Source organism: Procambarus clarkii, chromosome 90 (genome assembly GCF_040958095.1).
Source record: "Procambarus clarkii isolate CNS0578487 chromosome 90, FALCON_Pclarkii_2.0, whole genome shotgun sequence".
Taxonomy (NCBI): Eukaryota; Metazoa; Arthropoda; class Malacostraca; order Decapoda; family Cambaridae; genus Procambarus; species Procambarus clarkii.
The window spans coordinates 7,067,000-7,086,112 of record NC_091239.1 but is presented as its reverse complement, the minus strand read 5'-3'; the positions used below and the strand labels follow the sequence as shown (position 1 = coordinate 7,086,112).

The following is a 19,113-nucleotide window of genomic DNA, read 5'->3' as shown; positions in this document are numbered from 1 at the left end:
TATAAATACATATATACAAACAAACACCTATATATGAATAAGTAACATGCATACATTCAATAATATATATTTACATTTTATGCCGTTCATTTAAACCTCTAAACACGGTCGCTTGAAGGAGTACATTTGGTGTTAAATGTTATCGTTTTATATTTTAAGATCCCTAGAAGTTCCATTATAAAATATGCATAGAAACAATGTAACAAAAAGAACAGAAGGACTAACTGGCATTGCTGCCTCGGGCACTCAGCCGAGTCATTGTGACTGGTCTCAGTAGTTGCGTTATCTGTAAGAGGTGTGGCCGTGCTCCTTACTGTCTGTGAGAGGTGTGGCAGTGCTCCTTACTGTCTGTGAGAGGTGTGGTCGTGCTCCTTACTCTCTGTGAGAGGTGTGGTCGTGCTCCTTACTGTCTGTGAGTGGTGTGGCAGTGCTCCTTACTGTCTGTGAGAGGTGTGGCCGTGCTCCTTACTCTCTGTGAGAGGTGTGGCCTTGCTCCTTACTCTTCCTTTATAACCGAAAACACAACCGGTGAGTCCAAATATAATTTGTTTTATATAAATTAACTGAATTAGGTCAATCAGTATATAGGAATTATTTTAATTGCCTCTAAACTTATTAGTTACCATTAATATTTCCTTGTAATTTTCAGGGTTAGACAGTGTTAAGGTGGGGCCGTTTGATGTTTTCAAGCATGGGTTGGACATGTATATGAGTGGGGATTGGGTAGTTATATATAGCAGCTGCCTTGTGTGGGCCAATAAGCCTTCAGCCGTTTCCCCCTCCCCGTTCCTATATTCTTATTATGAATTGTTTTTCAGTATGAGTTCTTTGTTTTGCTGCTTATTTTATTGTATTTTTTTTATTGTTTTATATATATATATATATATATATATATATATATATATATATATATATATATATATATATATATGTATGTATATATATATATATATATATATATATATATATATATATATATATATAACTGAAAACTCACACCCCAGAAGTAACTCGAACCCATACTCCCAGAAGCAACGCAACTGGTATGTACAAGACGCCTTAATCCACTTGACCATCACGACCGGACATAATGAGGTGATAGCCGAGGCTATTTGAACCACCCCACCGCCGGCACTCGGATAGTAATCTTGGGCATAGCATTTTACCAAATCACCTCATTCTTTGGGGCACACGTGAGGAACACAAATAGCCTCGGCTATCACCTCTTTATGTCCGGTCGTGATGGTCAAGTGGATTAAGGCGTCTTGTACATACCAGTTGCGTTGCTTCTGGGAGTATGGGTTCGAGTCACTTCTGGGGTGTGAGTTTTCAGTTGCATATTGTCCTGGGGACCATTCAGGCTTGTTCGCATATATATATATATATATATATATATATATATATATGTTAGTATATTGTTAGTATATTTTGGTAGCAGTCTTTCCTGTAGACATATTTTATTAAATATGGCCGAAAAAGTAAGATTAATAATTCTAACACGAATTTTCTCAATCTTTCATACATTTCTTTTCACTGTTGGAGGTAATTCAAAAATCAATTCTCCAAAATTCATTAATATTTCTAGTCTGACACGACACTTGAGCGCGTTTCGTAAAACTTATTACATTTTCAAAGACTTTACACATACACAACTGAATAGAACTTACATATCTCCGATTTGTTTATATCTACATTTGAGTGAGGTGGATGGGGTGAGGTGGTATTTAATAGGGTATTAATTTCATCAACACAAGACAGAACACGAAACAATGGGTATTGAAATGGAAGTGATTGTAGAAATCCTATTGGTCCATATTTCTTGATGCTTCTATATTGGAGCGGAGTCTTGAGGTGGGTTGAATATAGTTGTGCATTAATTGGCTGTTGATTGCTGGTGTTGACTTCTTAATGTGCAGTGCCTCGCAAACGTCAAGCCGTCTGCTATCGCTGTATCTATCGATGATTTCTGTGTTGTTTACTAGGATTTCTCTGGCGATGGTTTGGTTGTGGGAAGAGATTATATGTTCCTTAATGGAGCCCTGTTGCTTATGCATCGTTAAACGCCTTGAAAAAGATGTTGTTGTCTTGCCTATATACTGGGTTTTTTGGAGCTTACAGTCCCCAAGTGGGCATTTGAAGGCATAGACGACGTTGGTCTCTTTTAAAGCGTTCTGCTTTGTGTCTGGAGAGTTTCTCATGAGTAGGCTGGCCGTTTTTCTGGTTTTATAGTAAATCGTCAGTTGTATCCTCCTCCGTTTTATGAACTGTGGAAAAGAAGTTCCTGTAAAATAGTCTAATAGGGGGTATAGGTGTTGTGTTAGTTGTCTCTTCAGAGGTTGCATGGCGTTTCACTTTCCTTCTTATGATGTGTTCGACGAAAAAATTTGAGAAGCCGTTGTTGACTAGGACCTGCCTTACCCTACAGAGTTCTTCGTCGACTTGCTTCCATTCTGAGCGGTGGCTGAGAGCACGGTCGACATATGCGTTAACAACACTCCTCTTGTACCTGTCTGGGCAGTCGCTGTTGGCATTTAGGCACATTCCTATGTTCGTTTCCTTAGTGTAGACTGCAGTGTGGAAACCTCCGCTCTTTTCCATGACTGTTACATCTAGAAAGGGCAGCTTCCCATCCTTTTCCATCTCGTAAGTGAAACGCAGAACGGAACTCTGCTCAAATGCCTCCTTCAGCTCCTGCAGATGTCTGACATCAGGTACCTGTGTAAAAATGTCGTCAACATACCTGCAGTATATGGCCGGTTTCAAGTTCATGTCGACTAAGACTTTTTGCTCCATGGTACCCATGCAGAAGTTTGCAAACAGGACACCTAGGGGAGAACCCATGGCGACCCCATCTACTTGCTTATACATGTGCCCATCCGGGCTCAAGAAGGGTGCCTCTTTAGTACAAGCTTGGAGTAGTTTCCTCAGAATATTTTCTGGTATGTCAAGAGGAGTACAGGCTGGATCACGATACACTCTGTCGGCTATCATCCCGATTGTCTCGTCCACAGGTACGTTGGTAAACAGCGATTCTACGTCCAACGAGGCTCTTATCCCTGTGGCCCGTGTGCCCCGCAGTAAGTCAACAAATTCCTTTGGAGACTTCAGGCTGAAGGCGCAAGGAACATAAGGAGTCAGCAGGCCGTTGAGTCGCTTCGCCAGTCTGTACGTGGGTGTGGGTATCTGGCTAATGATTGGCCGAAGTGGGTTTCCAGGCTTGTGTGTCTTGACATTTCCATATGCATATCCAGGTTTATATTCCCCAATGATCTTTGGCAGGTGGAGTCCGGATTTCTTGGCGTTCACAGTTTCGATCAGTTTGTTGACCTTTGCTTTCAATTCGGCTGTAGTGTCTTTCGTTACCCTTTGGAACTTAGTTTGGTCAGAGAGTATGAGGTTCATTTTCGCCAGATATTCGTCTTTTTTAAGAATGACATATATTGGCGACTTGTCACCTCTCCTGACAACTATCTCCTTGTTCTCACGAAGGCTTTTAGCTGCCGCTTTGAGCTTGGGGGACAGTATGGTGCTTCTGTAATTGCCTCGATTCTTTCCTCCTTCTGCAATAAGTTCTGCTTGTAAGGTATCTTTGGTAGTGACCTTCTTTTGTGTTGCGACGTGACGCGACTTTAGTTTAAACATACACAACTGAATAGAACTTACACATCTCCGATTTGTTTATATCTACATTTGAGTGAGGTGAATGGGGTGAGGTGGTATTTAATAAGGTATTAATTTCATTAACACAAGACAGAACACGAAACAATGGGTATTGAATAGAAGTGATTGTAGAAAGCCTATTGGTCCATATTTCTTGATGCTTTTATATTGTAGCGGAGTCTTGAGGTGGGTAGAATATAGTTGTGCATTAATTGGCTGTTGATTGCTGGTGTTGACTTCTTGATGTGTAGTGCCTCGCAAACGTCAAGCCGCCTGCTATCGCTGTATCTATCGATGATTTCTGTGTTGTTTACTAGGATTTCTCTGGCGATGGTTTGGTTGTGGGAAGAGATTATATGTTCCTTAATGGAGCCCTGTTGCTTATGCATCGTTAAACGCCTAGAAAGAGATGTTGTTGTCTTGCCTATATACTGTTTTTTTTGGAGCTTACAGTCCCCAAGAGGGCATTTGAAGGCATAGACGACGTTGGTCTCTTTTAAAGCGTTCTGCTTTGTGTCTGGAGAGTTTCTCATGAGTAGGCTGGCCGTTTTTCTGGTTTTATAGTAAATCGTCAGTTGTATCCTCTGATTTTTGTCTGTAGGGATAACGTTTCTATTAACAATATCTTTCAGGACTCTTTCCTCCGTTTCATGAACTGTGGAAAAGAAGTTCCTGTAAAATAGTCTAATAGGGGATATAGGTGTTGTGTTAGTTGTCTCTTCAGAGGTTGCATGTCGTTTCACTTTCCTTCATATGATGTGTTCGACGAAACCATTGGAGAAGCCGTTGTTGACTAGGACCTGCCTTACCCTACAGAGTTCTTCGTCGACTTGCTTCCATTCTGAGCTGTAGCTGAGAGCACGGTCGACATATGCGTTAACAACACTCCTCTTGTACCTATCTTGACAGTCGCTTTTGGCATTTAGGCACATTCCTATGTTCGTTTCCTTAGTGTAGACTGCAGTGTGGAAACCTCCGTTCTTTTCCATGACTGTTACATCTAGAAAGGGCAGCTTCCCATCCTTTTCCATCTCGTAAGTGAAACGCAGCACGGAACTCTGCTCAAATGCCTCCTTCAGCTCCTGCAGATGTCTGTCATCAGGTACCTGTGTAAAAATGTCGTCAACATACCTGTAGTATATGGCCGGTTTCAAGTTCATGTCGACTAAGACTTTTTGCTCGATAGTACCCATGTAGAAGTTTGCAAACAGGACACCTAGGGGAGAACCCATGGCGACCCCATCTACTTGCTTATACATGTGCCCATCCGGGCTCAAGAAGGGTGCCTCTTTAGTACAAGCTTGGAGTAGTTTCCTTAGGATATTTTCTGGTATGTCAAGAGGAGTACAGGCTGGATCACGATACACTCTGTCGGCTATCATCCCGATTGTCTCGTCCACAGGTACGTTGGTAAACAGCGATTCTACGTCCAACGAGGCTCTTATTCCTGTGGCCCGTGTGCCCCGCAGTAAGTCAACAGATTCCTTTGGCGACTTCAGGTTGAAGGCGCAAGGGACATAAGGAGTCAGCAGGCCATTGAGGCACTTCGCTAGTCTGTACGTGGGCGTGGGTATGATTGGCCGAAGTGGGTTTCCAGGCTTGTGTGTCTTGACATTTCCATTTGCATATCCAGGTTTATATTCCCCAGGGGAATATAAACCTGGATATGCGTATGGAAATGTCAAGACACACAAGCCTGGAAATCCACTTCGGCCAATCATTAGCCAGATAACCACACCCACGTACAGACTAGCGAAGCGACTCAACGGCCTGCTGACTCCTTATGTCCCTTGCGCCTTCAGCATGAAGTCACCAAAGGAATCTGTTGACTTACTGCGGGGCACACGGGCCACAGGAATAAGAGCCTCGTTGGACGTAGAATCGCTGTTCACCAACGTACCAGTGGACAAGACAATCGGGATGATAGCCGACAGAGTGTATCGTGATCCAGCCTGTACTCCTCTTGACATACCAGAAAATATCCTAAGGAAACTACTCCAAGCTTGTACTAAAGAGGCACCCTTCTTGAGCCCGGATGGGCACATGTATAAGCAAGTAGATGGGGTCGCCATGGGTTCTCCCCTAGGTGTCCTGTTTGCAAACTTCTACTTGGGTACCATCGAGCAAAAAGTCTTAGTCGACATGAACTTGAAACCGGCCATATACTGCAGGTATGTTGACGACATTTTTACACAGGTACCTGATGTCAGACATCTGCAGGAGCTGAAAGAGGCATTTGAGCAGAGTTCCGTGCTGCGTTTCACTTACGAGAAGGAAAAGGATGGGAAGCTGCCCTTTCTAGATGTAACAGTCATGGAAAAGAACGGAGGTTTCCACAGTGCAGTCTACACTGAGGAAACGAACATAGGAATGTGCCTAAATGCCAAAAGCGACTGCCCAGATAGGTTCAAGAGGAGTGTTGTTAACGCATATGTCGACCATGCTCTCAGCCACAGCTCAGAATGGAAGCAAGTCGATGAAGAACTCTGTAGAGTAAGGCAGGTCCTAGTCAACAACGGCTTCTCCAATGGTTTCGTCGAAGACATCATAAGAAGGAAAGTGAAACGCCATGCAACCTCTGAAGAGACAACCAACACAACACCTATACCCCCTATTAGACTATTTTACAGGAATTTCTTTTCCACAGTTCATAAAACGGAGGAAAGGGTCCTGAAAGATATTGTTAATAGAAACGTTATCCCTACATACAAAAATCAGAGGATACAACTGACGATTTACTATAAAACCAGAAAAACGGCCAGCCTACTCATGAGAAACTCTCCAGACACAAAACAGAACGCTTTAAAAGAGACCAACGTCGTCTATGCCTTCAAATGCCCTCTTGGGGACTGTAAGCTCCAAAAAACCCAGTATATAGGCAAGACAAAAACATCTCTTTCTAGGCGTTTAACGATGCATAAGCAACAGGGCTCCATTAAGGAACATATAATCTCTTCCCACAACCAAACCATCGCCAGAGAAATCCTAGTAAACAACACAGAAATCATCGATAGATACAGCGATAGCAGGCGGCTTGACGTTTGCGAGGCACTACACATCAAGAAGTCAACACCTGCAATCAACAGCCAATTAATGCACAACTATATTCTACCCTCCTCAAGACTCCGCTCCAGTATAGAAGCATCAAGAAATATGGACCAATATGCTTTCTACAATCACTTCTATTCAATACCCATTGTTTCGTGTTCTGTCATGTGTTGATGAAATTAATACCTTATTAAATACCACCTCACCCCATTCACCTCACTCAAATGTAGATATAAACAAATCGGAGATGTGTAAGTTCTATTCAGTTGTGTATGTTTAAACTAAAGTCTTTGAAAATGTAATAAGCTTTACGAAACGCGCTCAAGTGTCGCGTCAGACTAGAAATAAAAATGAATTTTGGAGAATTGATTTTTGAATTACCACCAACAGTGAAAAGAAATGTACGAAAGATTGAGAAAATTTGTGTTAGAATTATTATTCTTACTTTTTCAGTCATATTTAATAATATATATATATATATATATATATATATATATATATATATATATATATATATATATATATATATATATATATATATATATATATATATATATATATATATATATATATATATATATATATATATATATATTGTGACGGTGTTCCCCCCCTTATATTTCTCCTACGCCTGCCGTAAGAGTCATGTCCACTTTACCCGAGCGTTCTCTACGTCGCGGGCGTCAGTTTGATATATGTGGGAGTGTGTAGTGTACTCGCGTTGGCGAGAAATTCGTAACAGAAAAGTGTTTTGGCCTGTGGTATAGGCCCTTTTGGATGCCAATATGGCGCTGGCCCCTCTGTTTTGCCGCCAAAACTGTGTGACGTCAGTGGCACCAGATTGGTCACTGGCAGTGACGTGGCACAGGGGGCCAATGAAAACCGCCCCTGGCAAGTATGACGTCACAAAGGAAGGGGGGTCCGGTCATCGCGCCGCGGTGGCGCCATCAGTCTGACTTGACACGTCAAGGTGGACTGATGTGCGAAGGTTGGTATTGTCAGATTTGACAGTTGTACTCAGCTCCCGTGAATTTTACGCGTCACCCGTTGTCTGCAAGTACGCTGTGAGGTCTTTCCTTGTTTATTTGCTGGACTGAAGAGGGAATCGACGGAATATTGAGCAACAAGTGCTCCAGGGACAGGTGCTGTGCAGGTGAAGTCTAGACAGTGACGTCTGGGGCGTATGATAGCTTCACAGAGACGACGTAGCGGCTGGGCCAATCCACCGGGAAGCAGTGAAAGAAGAAAACTAATTGGGAATCAGGACGACTGCAGCCGAGAAGTAGGTTGGCAGCCGTAGTTGTGAGGAGAAGTCGACGGCCGGGAGACCGACTCCAACCCTGCAAGACGTTGCGGAGGAGCATGGACCATGCGGAGAACAGAGCACGGAGACGACGCGTTTATTTGGGGACGTTGATTGGGTTCCTGGAGAACGCATCAGTGTGTGTGTGGGGGCGTTCCCTACAACGAGGCGAGAGCTGGGACCAGGAGCTACAATTCAACTCTCACCGGAGGGCGAGTCCACATCAGTGAGGTGGAAGTAGGTGATTCTAGTTTCCCTCCCAATTCCCCTTTAGTCAGCTATATTTTTAGCCAGAGTATCTTTCATGTCGTGAGCAAGGCTCACTTATGTCTATGTCACAGTAAGGCACAGTTGTGTAGAGTGAGGCTGTACAGAGCTCTCACGATATTTATATACGTGGTGTGTGCAGGCACCTGGAATTATTGAAGAATTTATTGTGTCGTTGATGATTTCTTTTATGTGACATTAATATGATAACTTATGCCAGAGAATATATATATAAGTGTATATACATATAATATATAAGAATATATATGTCTATGAACTTAAGGCACAACTCTCCTAAACGTATAAACAGGGACTTGATGAAATAAACGTATAAATGACCCCTCACTTGCTCTAGTGCTCTTGGGAGGTGGTGATCTTTGTGGTATTTAAATACTCCGAAATTACCATCTCTTTTAAGGGTCTGAGCAGGTGGTGGAGCGGGTTAAGGCGTACCTGTTATGCCAGTTGCTGGAAGGCTTCTGTGCTGGCTAGGGTTCGAGTCTCCTGGTGGGAAAGTGTTCTAAAGTTGTATACTTCACTCTCGTGTTTAGGAGAGTTGTGCCTTAAGTTCATAGACACAGTGTTCTCCCATATTAACAGGGACTTGATGAAATAAACGTATAAATGACCCCTCACTTGCTCTAGTGCTCTTGGGAGGTGGTGATCTTTGTGGTATTTAAATACTCCGAAATTACCATCTCTTTTAAGGGTCTGAGCAGGTGGTGGAGCGGGTTAAGGCGTATCTGTTATGCCAGTTGCTGGAAGGCTTCTGTGCTGGCTAGGGTTCGAGTCTCCTGGTGGGAAAGTGTTCTAAAGTTGTATACTTCACTCTCGTGTTTAGGAGAGTTGTGCCTTAAGTTCATAGACACAGTGTTCTCCCATATTAACAGGGACTTGATGAAATAAACGTATAAATGACCCCTCACTTGCTCTAGTGCTCTTGGGAGGTGGTGATCTTTGTGGTATTTAAATACTCCGAAATTACCATCTCTTTTAAGGGTCTGAGCAGGTGGTGGAGCGGGTTAAGGCGTATCTGTTATGCCAGTTGCTGGAAGGCTTCTGTGCTGGCTAGGGTTCGAGTCTCCTGGTGGGAAAGTGTTCTAAAGTTGTATACTTCACTCTCGTGTTTAGGAGAGTTGTGCCTTAAGTTCATAGACACAGTGTTCTCCCATATTAACAGGGACTTGATGAAATAAACGTATAAATGACCCCTCACTTGCTCTAGTGCTCTTGGGAGGTGGTGATCTTTGTGGTATTTAAATACTCCGAAATTACCATCTCTTTTAAGGGTCTGAGCAGGTGGTGGAGCGGGTTAAGGCGTATCTGTTATGCCAGTTGCTGGAAGGCTTCTGTGCTGGCTAGGGTTCGAGTCTCCTGGTGGGAAAGTGTTCTAAAGTTGTATACTTCACTCTCGTGTTTAGGAGAGTTGTGCCTTAAGTTCATAGACACAGTGTTCTCCCATATTAACAGGGACTTGATGAAAAAAAAAAAAAAAAAAAAAAAAAAAAAAAAAAAAAAAAAAAAAAAAAAAAAAAAAAAAAAAAAAAAAAATATATATATATAAATATATATATAAGCACGTAGCCTCTCTCTACATTGGCGACCCAGTCTGGTTACAATAATGCGGTTCAGTGGAGGGTTGAGCTTTACCTCCCTCACACGGGTGCAAGACTGAGTTGCAGGAAGGAACTCCAGCCCGTGGTAGACTGAGGTGCTCCCAGGGTGGGCAGTGGTACCTAGGTGCAGTAGGAGCGACTTCCCAATAACAAGAGGAAGAGACATTTGATATTCAGTACCTTCCTCCCTTGGGTAAAAGTGACCATGTCCTTCTGAGAAAAAAATATGCAATGCATTATAATTTGGAAGAAAATGTGGAAGTTGAAACAGGTGGAAAACCTATTTTCAGGTTTTTCAGGAACTTAAAAAATTATTTAAGAAATTTGCCTCAAAAGTCTTGCTTTTATGCAAGGAAGTAAATGAGATGTATGTCAAGTTATGTTAAATATATGACAAAGGCACAACAACATTTATACCAAGGCAGAGATGCAGAACAAGATTTGAACAGAACTGAACAGCAACAGAATTTGTTCAACAGAAATTGCGAGAGGGCAATTTCAATTTCAACCAAAAGACACAAAGATTGAATCAATATAGGAAGATGTCAAACCCCTAAACATACCAGTGATACAAAGAAGCAAGAAACAATTACTTGGCAGTGAGAAGGGCGGAAAGAAATTTTGAATAAGGGATAGGGGACAAATATAAAACAAAACCAGACCTACTCTATAAAATCATAGAAAACAAATTGCAGGTAAAGAATAATATTCAGAGGTTGAAAATGGGAAACAGGTTCACGGAAAATGAAAACGAAATGTGTGAAACAATAAATGAACAGTTCCAAAGTGTGTTTGTGTAAAATTAAACCTTCAGAGAACCAGACACAATAAGAATTCCAGAGAACAACATATAGCACATTGAAGTGTCTAGAGACGAAGTGGAAAAAATGCTTAAGGTAAGAACAAAGCAGTCCGCCCAGATGGAGTTTCACTGTAGGTTCTGCGAGAATGCGCACCTGAGTGTAGCATTCCACTTTAACTAATTTTTCGGGCATCCTTGTGTACAGGAGTCCTAGCAGATGTGTAGGCCCTAGCAGTTCTAGTAGATGAAAGACTAACACAGTTCCAATCTACAAAAGTGGTAGCAGGGAAGACTCCGTCAATTATAAATCTGTATCATTGATAAGTGTAATAGTCAAAATATTGGAAAACAAATTAAAACTAAATAGGTAGAACACATGAAGAAAAAGTATATAATACCAGACAAACAGTATGGTTTTCGATCTGGAAGATCCTGTGTTACGAATTTACTCTGTTTCTATGATAGAGCCAAAGAGATTTTACAGGAAAGACGTAGTTTGGTTGCCTGCATCTACCTGGACCTAAAAAAAAAAGGCTTTCAACAGAGTTCCACATAAGAGGTTATTCTGGAAACTGGATCATATTGGAGGAGTGAGAGGTAGGCTTTTAACATGGATGAACAATTTTCTAACTGAAATAAGAATGAGGGTAGTAATCAGAAGCAATGTATCAGACTGAAGAAATGTCACGAGTGGAGTACCACAGGGTTCAGTTTTGGCACCGGTAATGTTTATTGTCTACATAAACAACTTACCCGAAGGAATACGGAATTATGAAAATGTTTGCTGATGATGCTAAAATACTAGGGAACATAAGAAACTTAGACGATTGTCAGGCCCTTCAACAAGACCTAGACAAAATAAGTGTATGGAGCACCATTGGTAAATTAAATTTAATGTGAATAAATGCATGTTATGTCATACGGAATAGAACGTAAACAACAAAAAACTACAAATTATGAGGAAAATATTTACAAAATTCTGATAGAGAAAGAGATCTAGGGGTGGTACTAGATAGAAAACTATCACCTGAAGACCACATAAAGAACATCGTGAGAGGAGCATATGCTACACTTTCCAATTTCAGAATTGCTTTTAAATACAAGGATGGTGAAATACTAAAGAGATTGTTCACGACCTTTGTTAGATCAAAGCTGGCATATGCTGCGATTGTATGGTGCCCATATCTCAAGAAGTCCATCAATAAGCTGGAAAATGTGCAAAGACATGCAACTAAATGGCTCTCGGAACTGAAGGACAAGAACTACAAGTAGAGGTTAGAGGCATTAAATATGCCAAACTATAAGATAAGAAAAAGAGACGATATGATCACTACGTACAAAATAGTAACAGGAATCGATAAAATTCATAGGGAAGAACTTCTGAGACCTGGAACTTCAAGAATATGAGGTCATGGATTTAAAATAACTAAACAAAGATTCCGAAGAAATATAAGAAAATTCACTTTCGTAAACAGAGTGGTAGACGGTTGGAACAAGCTAGGTGAGAAGTTGGTGGAGGCCAAAACCGTCAGTAGTTTCAAAGCGTTTTATGACAGAGATCGGTTAAGACGGACATCATGAGCGTAGCTCTCATCCTGTAATTAAACTTAGGTAATTACTAAGCAACAACTTTGGTAGTTTTTGATATCCCATTCCCTTGGTACATTAAGCTACAGCTATGGTACCGGTATTCTGTGGTTCCTCTTTCCCTGGGATGCTGCATAGCTATGGTATCAGTACTCTGTGGTACCCCATTCCCACTGATGCTATATAGCATATGCTATGGTACCTGTACTCTGTGGTACCCGTTTCCTTTTGATTCTGCATAGCAACATCTATGGTACCGGTACTCTGTTGTACCCCTTTCCCACTGACGCTATGTAGCCTCAGCTATGGTACCGGTACTTTGTGGTACCCCGTTCCCTGTGATTCTGCATAGCTACAGCTATGGTACCAATACTCCGTGGCGCACCCTTCCCTTGGTGCTCTAAACACTGCTTATATGATTTAATGGCTACTCCAGTGGCTGTGAATAATAAAGGAAGTAAACTAAGTGTGTGTACAGGTCCTCTGGGAGCATGTTGTACTGGGCGGCCGGGGTGGCGCTGGTGGTCCTGGCCATAAGGATCATCTACAGGTACCAATCAGGCCGATGTTACTCCCAAAGGCAACTGGTGGGCAAGACGGTTGTTGTCACCGGAGCTTCTGCTGGTATGTGAACCCTCTAGTCTCTTGTTGTGGGAACCTTTTAGATTTGTTATAGCTCAACCATTATTTAGATTAAAGTTTGATGTGATTTTGTGTCAAGAATCTGCTTGTTTAGAAGGAACTGCTTGTGGTGAGCCATTAATTTGTTTTGTATGTATAGGCTTGTATGCACTATACGCTTACATCACAATGATAATTATTATTATTTAGGAAAGAGTGCATACATACAGACGATATATGAACAGAGGAGGATTCATATGTAAAAAAGGACATAGCTTAAAACCAGTAATATGCTTCGGTCATAATATTAAAATGAGGAAAACCCACATATAATCTTAATGGGGTAATTCTTAAAACTGTTAACAATATAACATTTATGAGTCGGTAAAGACTTAGAATTAGAAAATGAATAATAATTTGTAAGTGATATATGGAAACTTAAGACTTTGCAGCAATACAAACATAGTAAGTAAATTTATATTGAAGAACAGATGAAACAGATGTTATAAATCTTTTGTATTAAATTTTGATATAGTAGTTTTTAATAAAATTAAAAGTTTAGTAATTAATGATTGCTATAACAGCAAAACACAGGTTGACATGTAGGGTGAGAAGAGGTGAGTAAGGCTCGTTTCATATAGATAACTAAACAGTTTTTAGTTTATATTTTAAACTGGTTTAGAGAAGAACATTCTTTAATATAATTTGGAAGATCATTCCATGGTTTGGGACCCGTGATTTACAGTGTATTTCTGCTTCACTAGTATTTCACTAGTATTTCTGCTTCACCAGTATTTCACTCTAGACAAAGGTGTTAGTGGCTGAGAGCAGTGTCTGTGGCTGAGAGCAGTGTCTGTGGCTGAAAGCAGTGTCTGTGGCTGAGAGCAGTGTCTGTGGCTGAGAGCAGTGTCTGTGGCTGAGAGCAGTGGCTGTGTCTAATAGCAGTGTCTGTGGCTGAGAGCAGTGTCTGTGGCTGAGAGCAGTGTCTGTGGCTGAGAGCAGTGGCTGTGTCTAATAGCAGTGTCTGTGGCTGAGAGCAGTGTTTGTGGCTAAAGGCACTCCATCATTGTCGGTTCAGAAATACAAATTTCTTTATTAAGTTCTTCCTTGAACCTAATATCTGGGAAATAGTGTCCCCTTTTTCTTCATGTTACCATTTATTTGATTACATTTTTTTCATGGTATCTTGTTTTGGATTTTCTAATTATCCTAACATTGAGAAGTACCTCCTAAACCCTTCTTTGGAAATAACTACGAACCAACTTTCGTTCACATATTCATGTTTTTTTGCTGATAGATTTAAGTATAACTTTAGTAAGCCATGGGTTGATTATCATTTTTGTAATGAGTTTCCTATTAAGCACTGGACTGTGGGTACTATAGAGGCTTAAAGTTTTATGAAGAAATGTTTGCACGCTTTGGATGATGTTTGGCAATTTACCGAGTTCAGTCATCCAATTAATGGTACCAGAAACAACTACAATGCTGCTCATGACAGCTTCATTGTGCAGCCTAAAGTAAATCTTCATTGTCTAACGGTATCTAAGTGTAGTTTTGAATTCTTTGTTAAAAAAATTGTCGGGTAATGACCTGTGATTCCGTCAGTGATTATCCCTGAGGTTAGTGGAAAGGTTATGTTTGTCCAGATGTGGTCAAGAGTAGAGGCTGTTGCTTCAGAAATTCTCGTAGGTATGGTGATCAAGGGTATGAGCAAGCAGTTCATTCAATTGAGGAAACCAGCAACTTGACGGTTATCAGGCTAGCAGAGGTCAGTATTAATTCATCTGATAGTATTAGTTAATTTTTGTTGCTTAATGTTAAATTTTTAAAGTTAGCGATAAATTCATTTAAATTTGTATTAGGGAATCTATATACTGCAGCTAATACTTGACAGTAAAACTATCATTTGAAAGTGCAGCAGCACCAGCGACGGGTTTTGTAATTAGCAATGAATCAGTGGGTGAATAAGTAGGTACAGATGTACTTGTATGAAACTTATGAAGCCAAAATCTTTATTTTCCGACCAGGCATCGGGAAGGAGGCGGCACGAGACTTGGCCCGACGTGGAGCTCGAGTTATCCTCGCCTGCAGAGACACTAACAAAGCTCAAAAAGTGGCAGGTAAAAGTAATTTTTCGTATCAAAGGATTGCAAAGGAATTCAAAGTGCAACTAACTAAGAGGTGTATACAAGGCTGTTTGTTTATGGTAAGTTTAAGTGGTGCAAACAATGTAAGGATTTAGGACCATCTCCTAACTGTTATAAGGTGCATGTATATTTGTCTATCATGAAATGTGAGCCCGTTAATTATGTCTATCGAAACTCTTATCTTTCATCTCAATTGGACTGGATTGTAAGAACAACCTAAATACTTTCGACCTTGACCCTACTTTTAATGAATTTTTCTAGCATGGTTTTACTGCTGACATATATTTTGGTTCACTCTAGACGGCGCAGAACTTTATTTATGTTCTGGTATTTGATTTTCCTACGTTCCATATTCCATGAAATCGAATAGTTTATGTTGACTTCCAGATGACATCATGAGGACTACAGGCAACAGGAAGGTGGCAGTACGAAAGTTAGACACGTCCGACCTGGCCTCTGTCAGGAAGTTTGCCCGAGGCATCCTTGCCACAGAGACCGCTCTTCATGTCTTGGTGAGTAACATCCTTGCCACAGAGACCGCTCTTCGTGTCCTGGTGAGTAACATCCTTGCCACAGAGACCGCTCTTCGTGTCCTGGTGAGTAACATCCTTGCCACAGAGACCGCTCTTCATGTCCTAGTCGAGCAGTTTGACTATGATTACTACCGTCTGAGGCGGTAATTTATTGTGCACTCTCTTACTCAACCTGGGAGCCGGTCGGCCGAGCGGACAGCACGCGGGACTTGTGATGCTGTGGTCCTGGGTTCGATCCCAGGCGCCGGCGAGAAACAATGGGTAGAGTTTCTTTCACCCTATGCCCCTGTTACCTAGCAGTAAAATAGGTACCTGGGTGTTAGTCAGCTGTCACGGGCTGCTTCCTGGGGGTGGAGGCCTGGTCGAGGACCGGGCCGCGGGGACACTAAAGCCCCGAAATCATCTCAAGATAACCTCAAGATAACCTGGCACCCATGGAGCCCAAAAAAGTAATACAAAGGCCACAAATGATCCTAATCAGACCTCAACGGGGGTTTTACATTAGCAATTACAACTAATCTGCCCACATTAGAATTCTAATTTCATATTAACAAGATTTTGGAATTCAACATTTAGATATTGGGGAAAATATTATTCATTCAAACGGAAATTCAAATAATTTATTCATAAATGTTTATACATTGATTGTTGGGTTCACTTATAGATATTTACAGAAAGGAAAAATCATGACAATAGCATGACAGATATTTGCACAATTTATATCACAAAATTTGGATGATGAGAAGACAATTTCAAAAACGTATAAACTAATTCTATGATGAAGTTATATAAAAAAAATCACACCCTCAGCATTCAACATCAAGAGATTCTGGGGTTCCCCATGATCACAATCATTCCCAACACACAGTTTCTAAGACTCTGAATATAACAGGACTCAAAATGCATGTCAATAAACCATCTGTTTGCGACGGTAGTTAATTCATAAATGCACATATCCAGCTGGAGATCTCCCTGTCATCTCTGCTGACCAGTTGTTTAATTCTCTCCTATACACCTGCTGCACTTTTTTATATACACAAAAAGAATAAGGGTGGTGGAAGAAGAAATTATCAGTGTTTAGTGAGTATCCACAAGGTCTTCTCAGAGTACTCTTTATTTTCTTCTCCGAGGCAATGGGTCCCTACACTTGCACCAGTTGATGGTATGATGAAGACATTCCGTCGCATAAAATTACGTCCTGGGGAGATGAATGTTTTGATGTTGCAAAGACCTGAATCCAGTCTTAGAAGATATTGTGAATTAATGAAGATTGTCCAAGAGTAGGTACCCTACTCCTAATCAGATGGTTGATGGTAAGAGAACAGTGCCTGGCCGACTGTGAACCAGCTTTCCGAGTTAAGCTGAAGGAGAGTGTCATGGTCTCTAATGGGATGATGGCAGAACAAGCCATCGTCCAAACCAACCTGTGCATGGGTTGTTGCTCGGAAATACTCCCAGAGTGGCGAATCAAATTGGTACGCCCTCCAAAAACATTCCACAGAAAACGGGTAGTAGCTCAGGAATGCGGAAGCGAAGCTCGGCAGTCACCCACACTCCGTGCTCACCACCTGCTGCCTCCACTCCGGGGAAAGAACAGAGGCATAAGAGGAAGGGAAACAACCAGGATGCTGGGCAATGCCGCTGCCCATAAATGGCGCATGGCTATATACCATTTGACACCCACAGGCGCATAAAAAAAAATATTTTTTCTTCCTAACCGGAAGGGAGCCGGTTGGGCGAGCGGACAGCATGCTGAACTTGTGATTCTGTGGTCCTAGGATCTATCCCAGGCACCGGCGAGAAACAATGGGCAGAGTTTCTTTCACGTTATGCCCCTGTTACCTAGCAGTAAAATAGATACCTGGGTGTTAGTCAGCTGTCACGGGCTCCTTCCTGGGGGTGAAGGCCTGGTCGAGGACCGGGCCACGGGAACACTAAAGTCCCGAAAACATCTCAAGATAACCTCAAGATAAGATAACCTGTTAATTTGTGTTCACTGATCATGGGAAAAATAATAAAAAAATCGTAAGTGGCATATATTGCCCGCTATAGGGCGGGGAAGTCTGGCAAAAAGCAGGCGCTGACTCAGCGTGCGTCCCAGGTGGTCTGTTGCTCGCCAGCTGTCAGGCCGGAGTTTTTTTTTTTTTTTTTTTTTTTTGAGATATATACAAGAGTTGTTACATTCTTGTACAGACACTAGTACGCGTAGCGTTTCGGGCAAGTCCCTGGAATACGATCCCCTGCCGCGAAGAATCGTTTTTTCATCCAAGTACACATTTTACTGTTGCGTTAAACAGAGGCTACAGTTAAGGAATTGTGCCCAGTAAATCCTCCCCGGCCAGGATACGAACCCATGACATAGCGCTCGCGGAACGCCAGGCGAGTGTCTTACCACTACACCACGGAGACTGTAGTCACAAAGAGATAATTACCTAATTATTTCAATGACTCTGATTAATTTTTCGTAGTTTTTTTGTTGTAATATTATTCAATAGGGTGTAGTGTGATATATTTATATAATAAAATGAGTGAATCATCGCTGTACTCAAAAATATGGTGTGCATATTGTTGATTCAATTATGTTCATCAAACAGTGAACAAATACTTTGTCGGTTATTACACTCATACTTTGTCGGTTATTACACTCTATACACAGATTATATATAAGTATCTGCATGTTTTGTTCACCATAACGAACCACTAAGTTCCTATTATGAGTCAAAAAGTAACGAGGAGTGACCGCCACACACAGCCAGCCACTCACTCCCTCCCTCAACACCTCACTCGCCCACATTCTCCTCCCACCACACTGTTTTTGCTTTTATTCACTATATACAGACGCTATATATAAGTATCTACATTCGTGTTCACCATAACGAACCACTTAGTTGGTACGCTGAGTGGCAGTGGCAGCCAGTGGCAGCCCTCCCTTCCTCACCTCACCTGACTTGCCACCATTCTCCTCCCACCATATTGCTTTTGCTTCTATATACAGACATTATATATAAGTATTTACATGTTTTGTTCGCCATAACTGTACATCTAAGCTTGTATGGTGAGTAAAGGCACAAAGACATAGCTACTCACACAGTCAGCTGATGGCTGCTGCCCTCAAGGCCAGACGCACTAATATTTCTCCTCCAACAATATTGTTTGTGGTGTTATTACACTATATACACACATTATATATAAATTTCTACCTGTTTTATTCACCATACTTGTACAAGTAAACTGGTATGGTGCCCAAAGACCATCGAGGTCACCAGTAAACAACATGATAAGTCATGCAGACGATGCCACCGCCCTCACCAAAATGGCAGCTCCCAACCTACTCCTCTTGCTGTTCATACCCTCTATACACACGTTATATATAAGTATCTACATTTGTGTTCACCATAGCGAGCCATTAAGCTTGTATGGTGAGTGCAGTCAATAAACGGTTGCCACACACAGTCAGAAGACAACGCCACTACCCTCCCCCTCCCACAGTATTACTCCTCCCTCCATGGAGCACAGTGGTAAATATCAC

The 19,113-nt window shown here is 41.6% G+C and overlaps 1 protein-coding gene across 2 annotated transcripts in view; it reads left to right on the top strand.

Annotated features, from left to right (window-relative positions):
• The first annotated feature begins 285 nt into the window (after positions 1 to 285).
• Positions 286 to 19,113, top strand: part of LOC123751174 (retinol dehydrogenase 11) — a 170,400-nt gene continuing 151,572 nt past the window's right edge. For both annotated transcript variants that reach the window (XM_069318235.1, XM_069318234.1), the window contains exons 1-4: positions 286 to 528; positions 12,762 to 12,907; positions 14,932 to 15,024; positions 15,439 to 15,563. In XM_069318235.1, the coding sequence (XP_069174336.1) occupies positions 12,775 to 12,907; positions 14,932 to 15,024; positions 15,439 to 15,563 (351 nt within the window). In that variant the 5' untranslated portion in view covers positions 286 to 528; positions 12,762 to 12,774. The remainder of the gene's footprint in view (positions 529 to 12,761; positions 12,908 to 14,931; positions 15,025 to 15,438; positions 15,564 to 19,113) is intronic.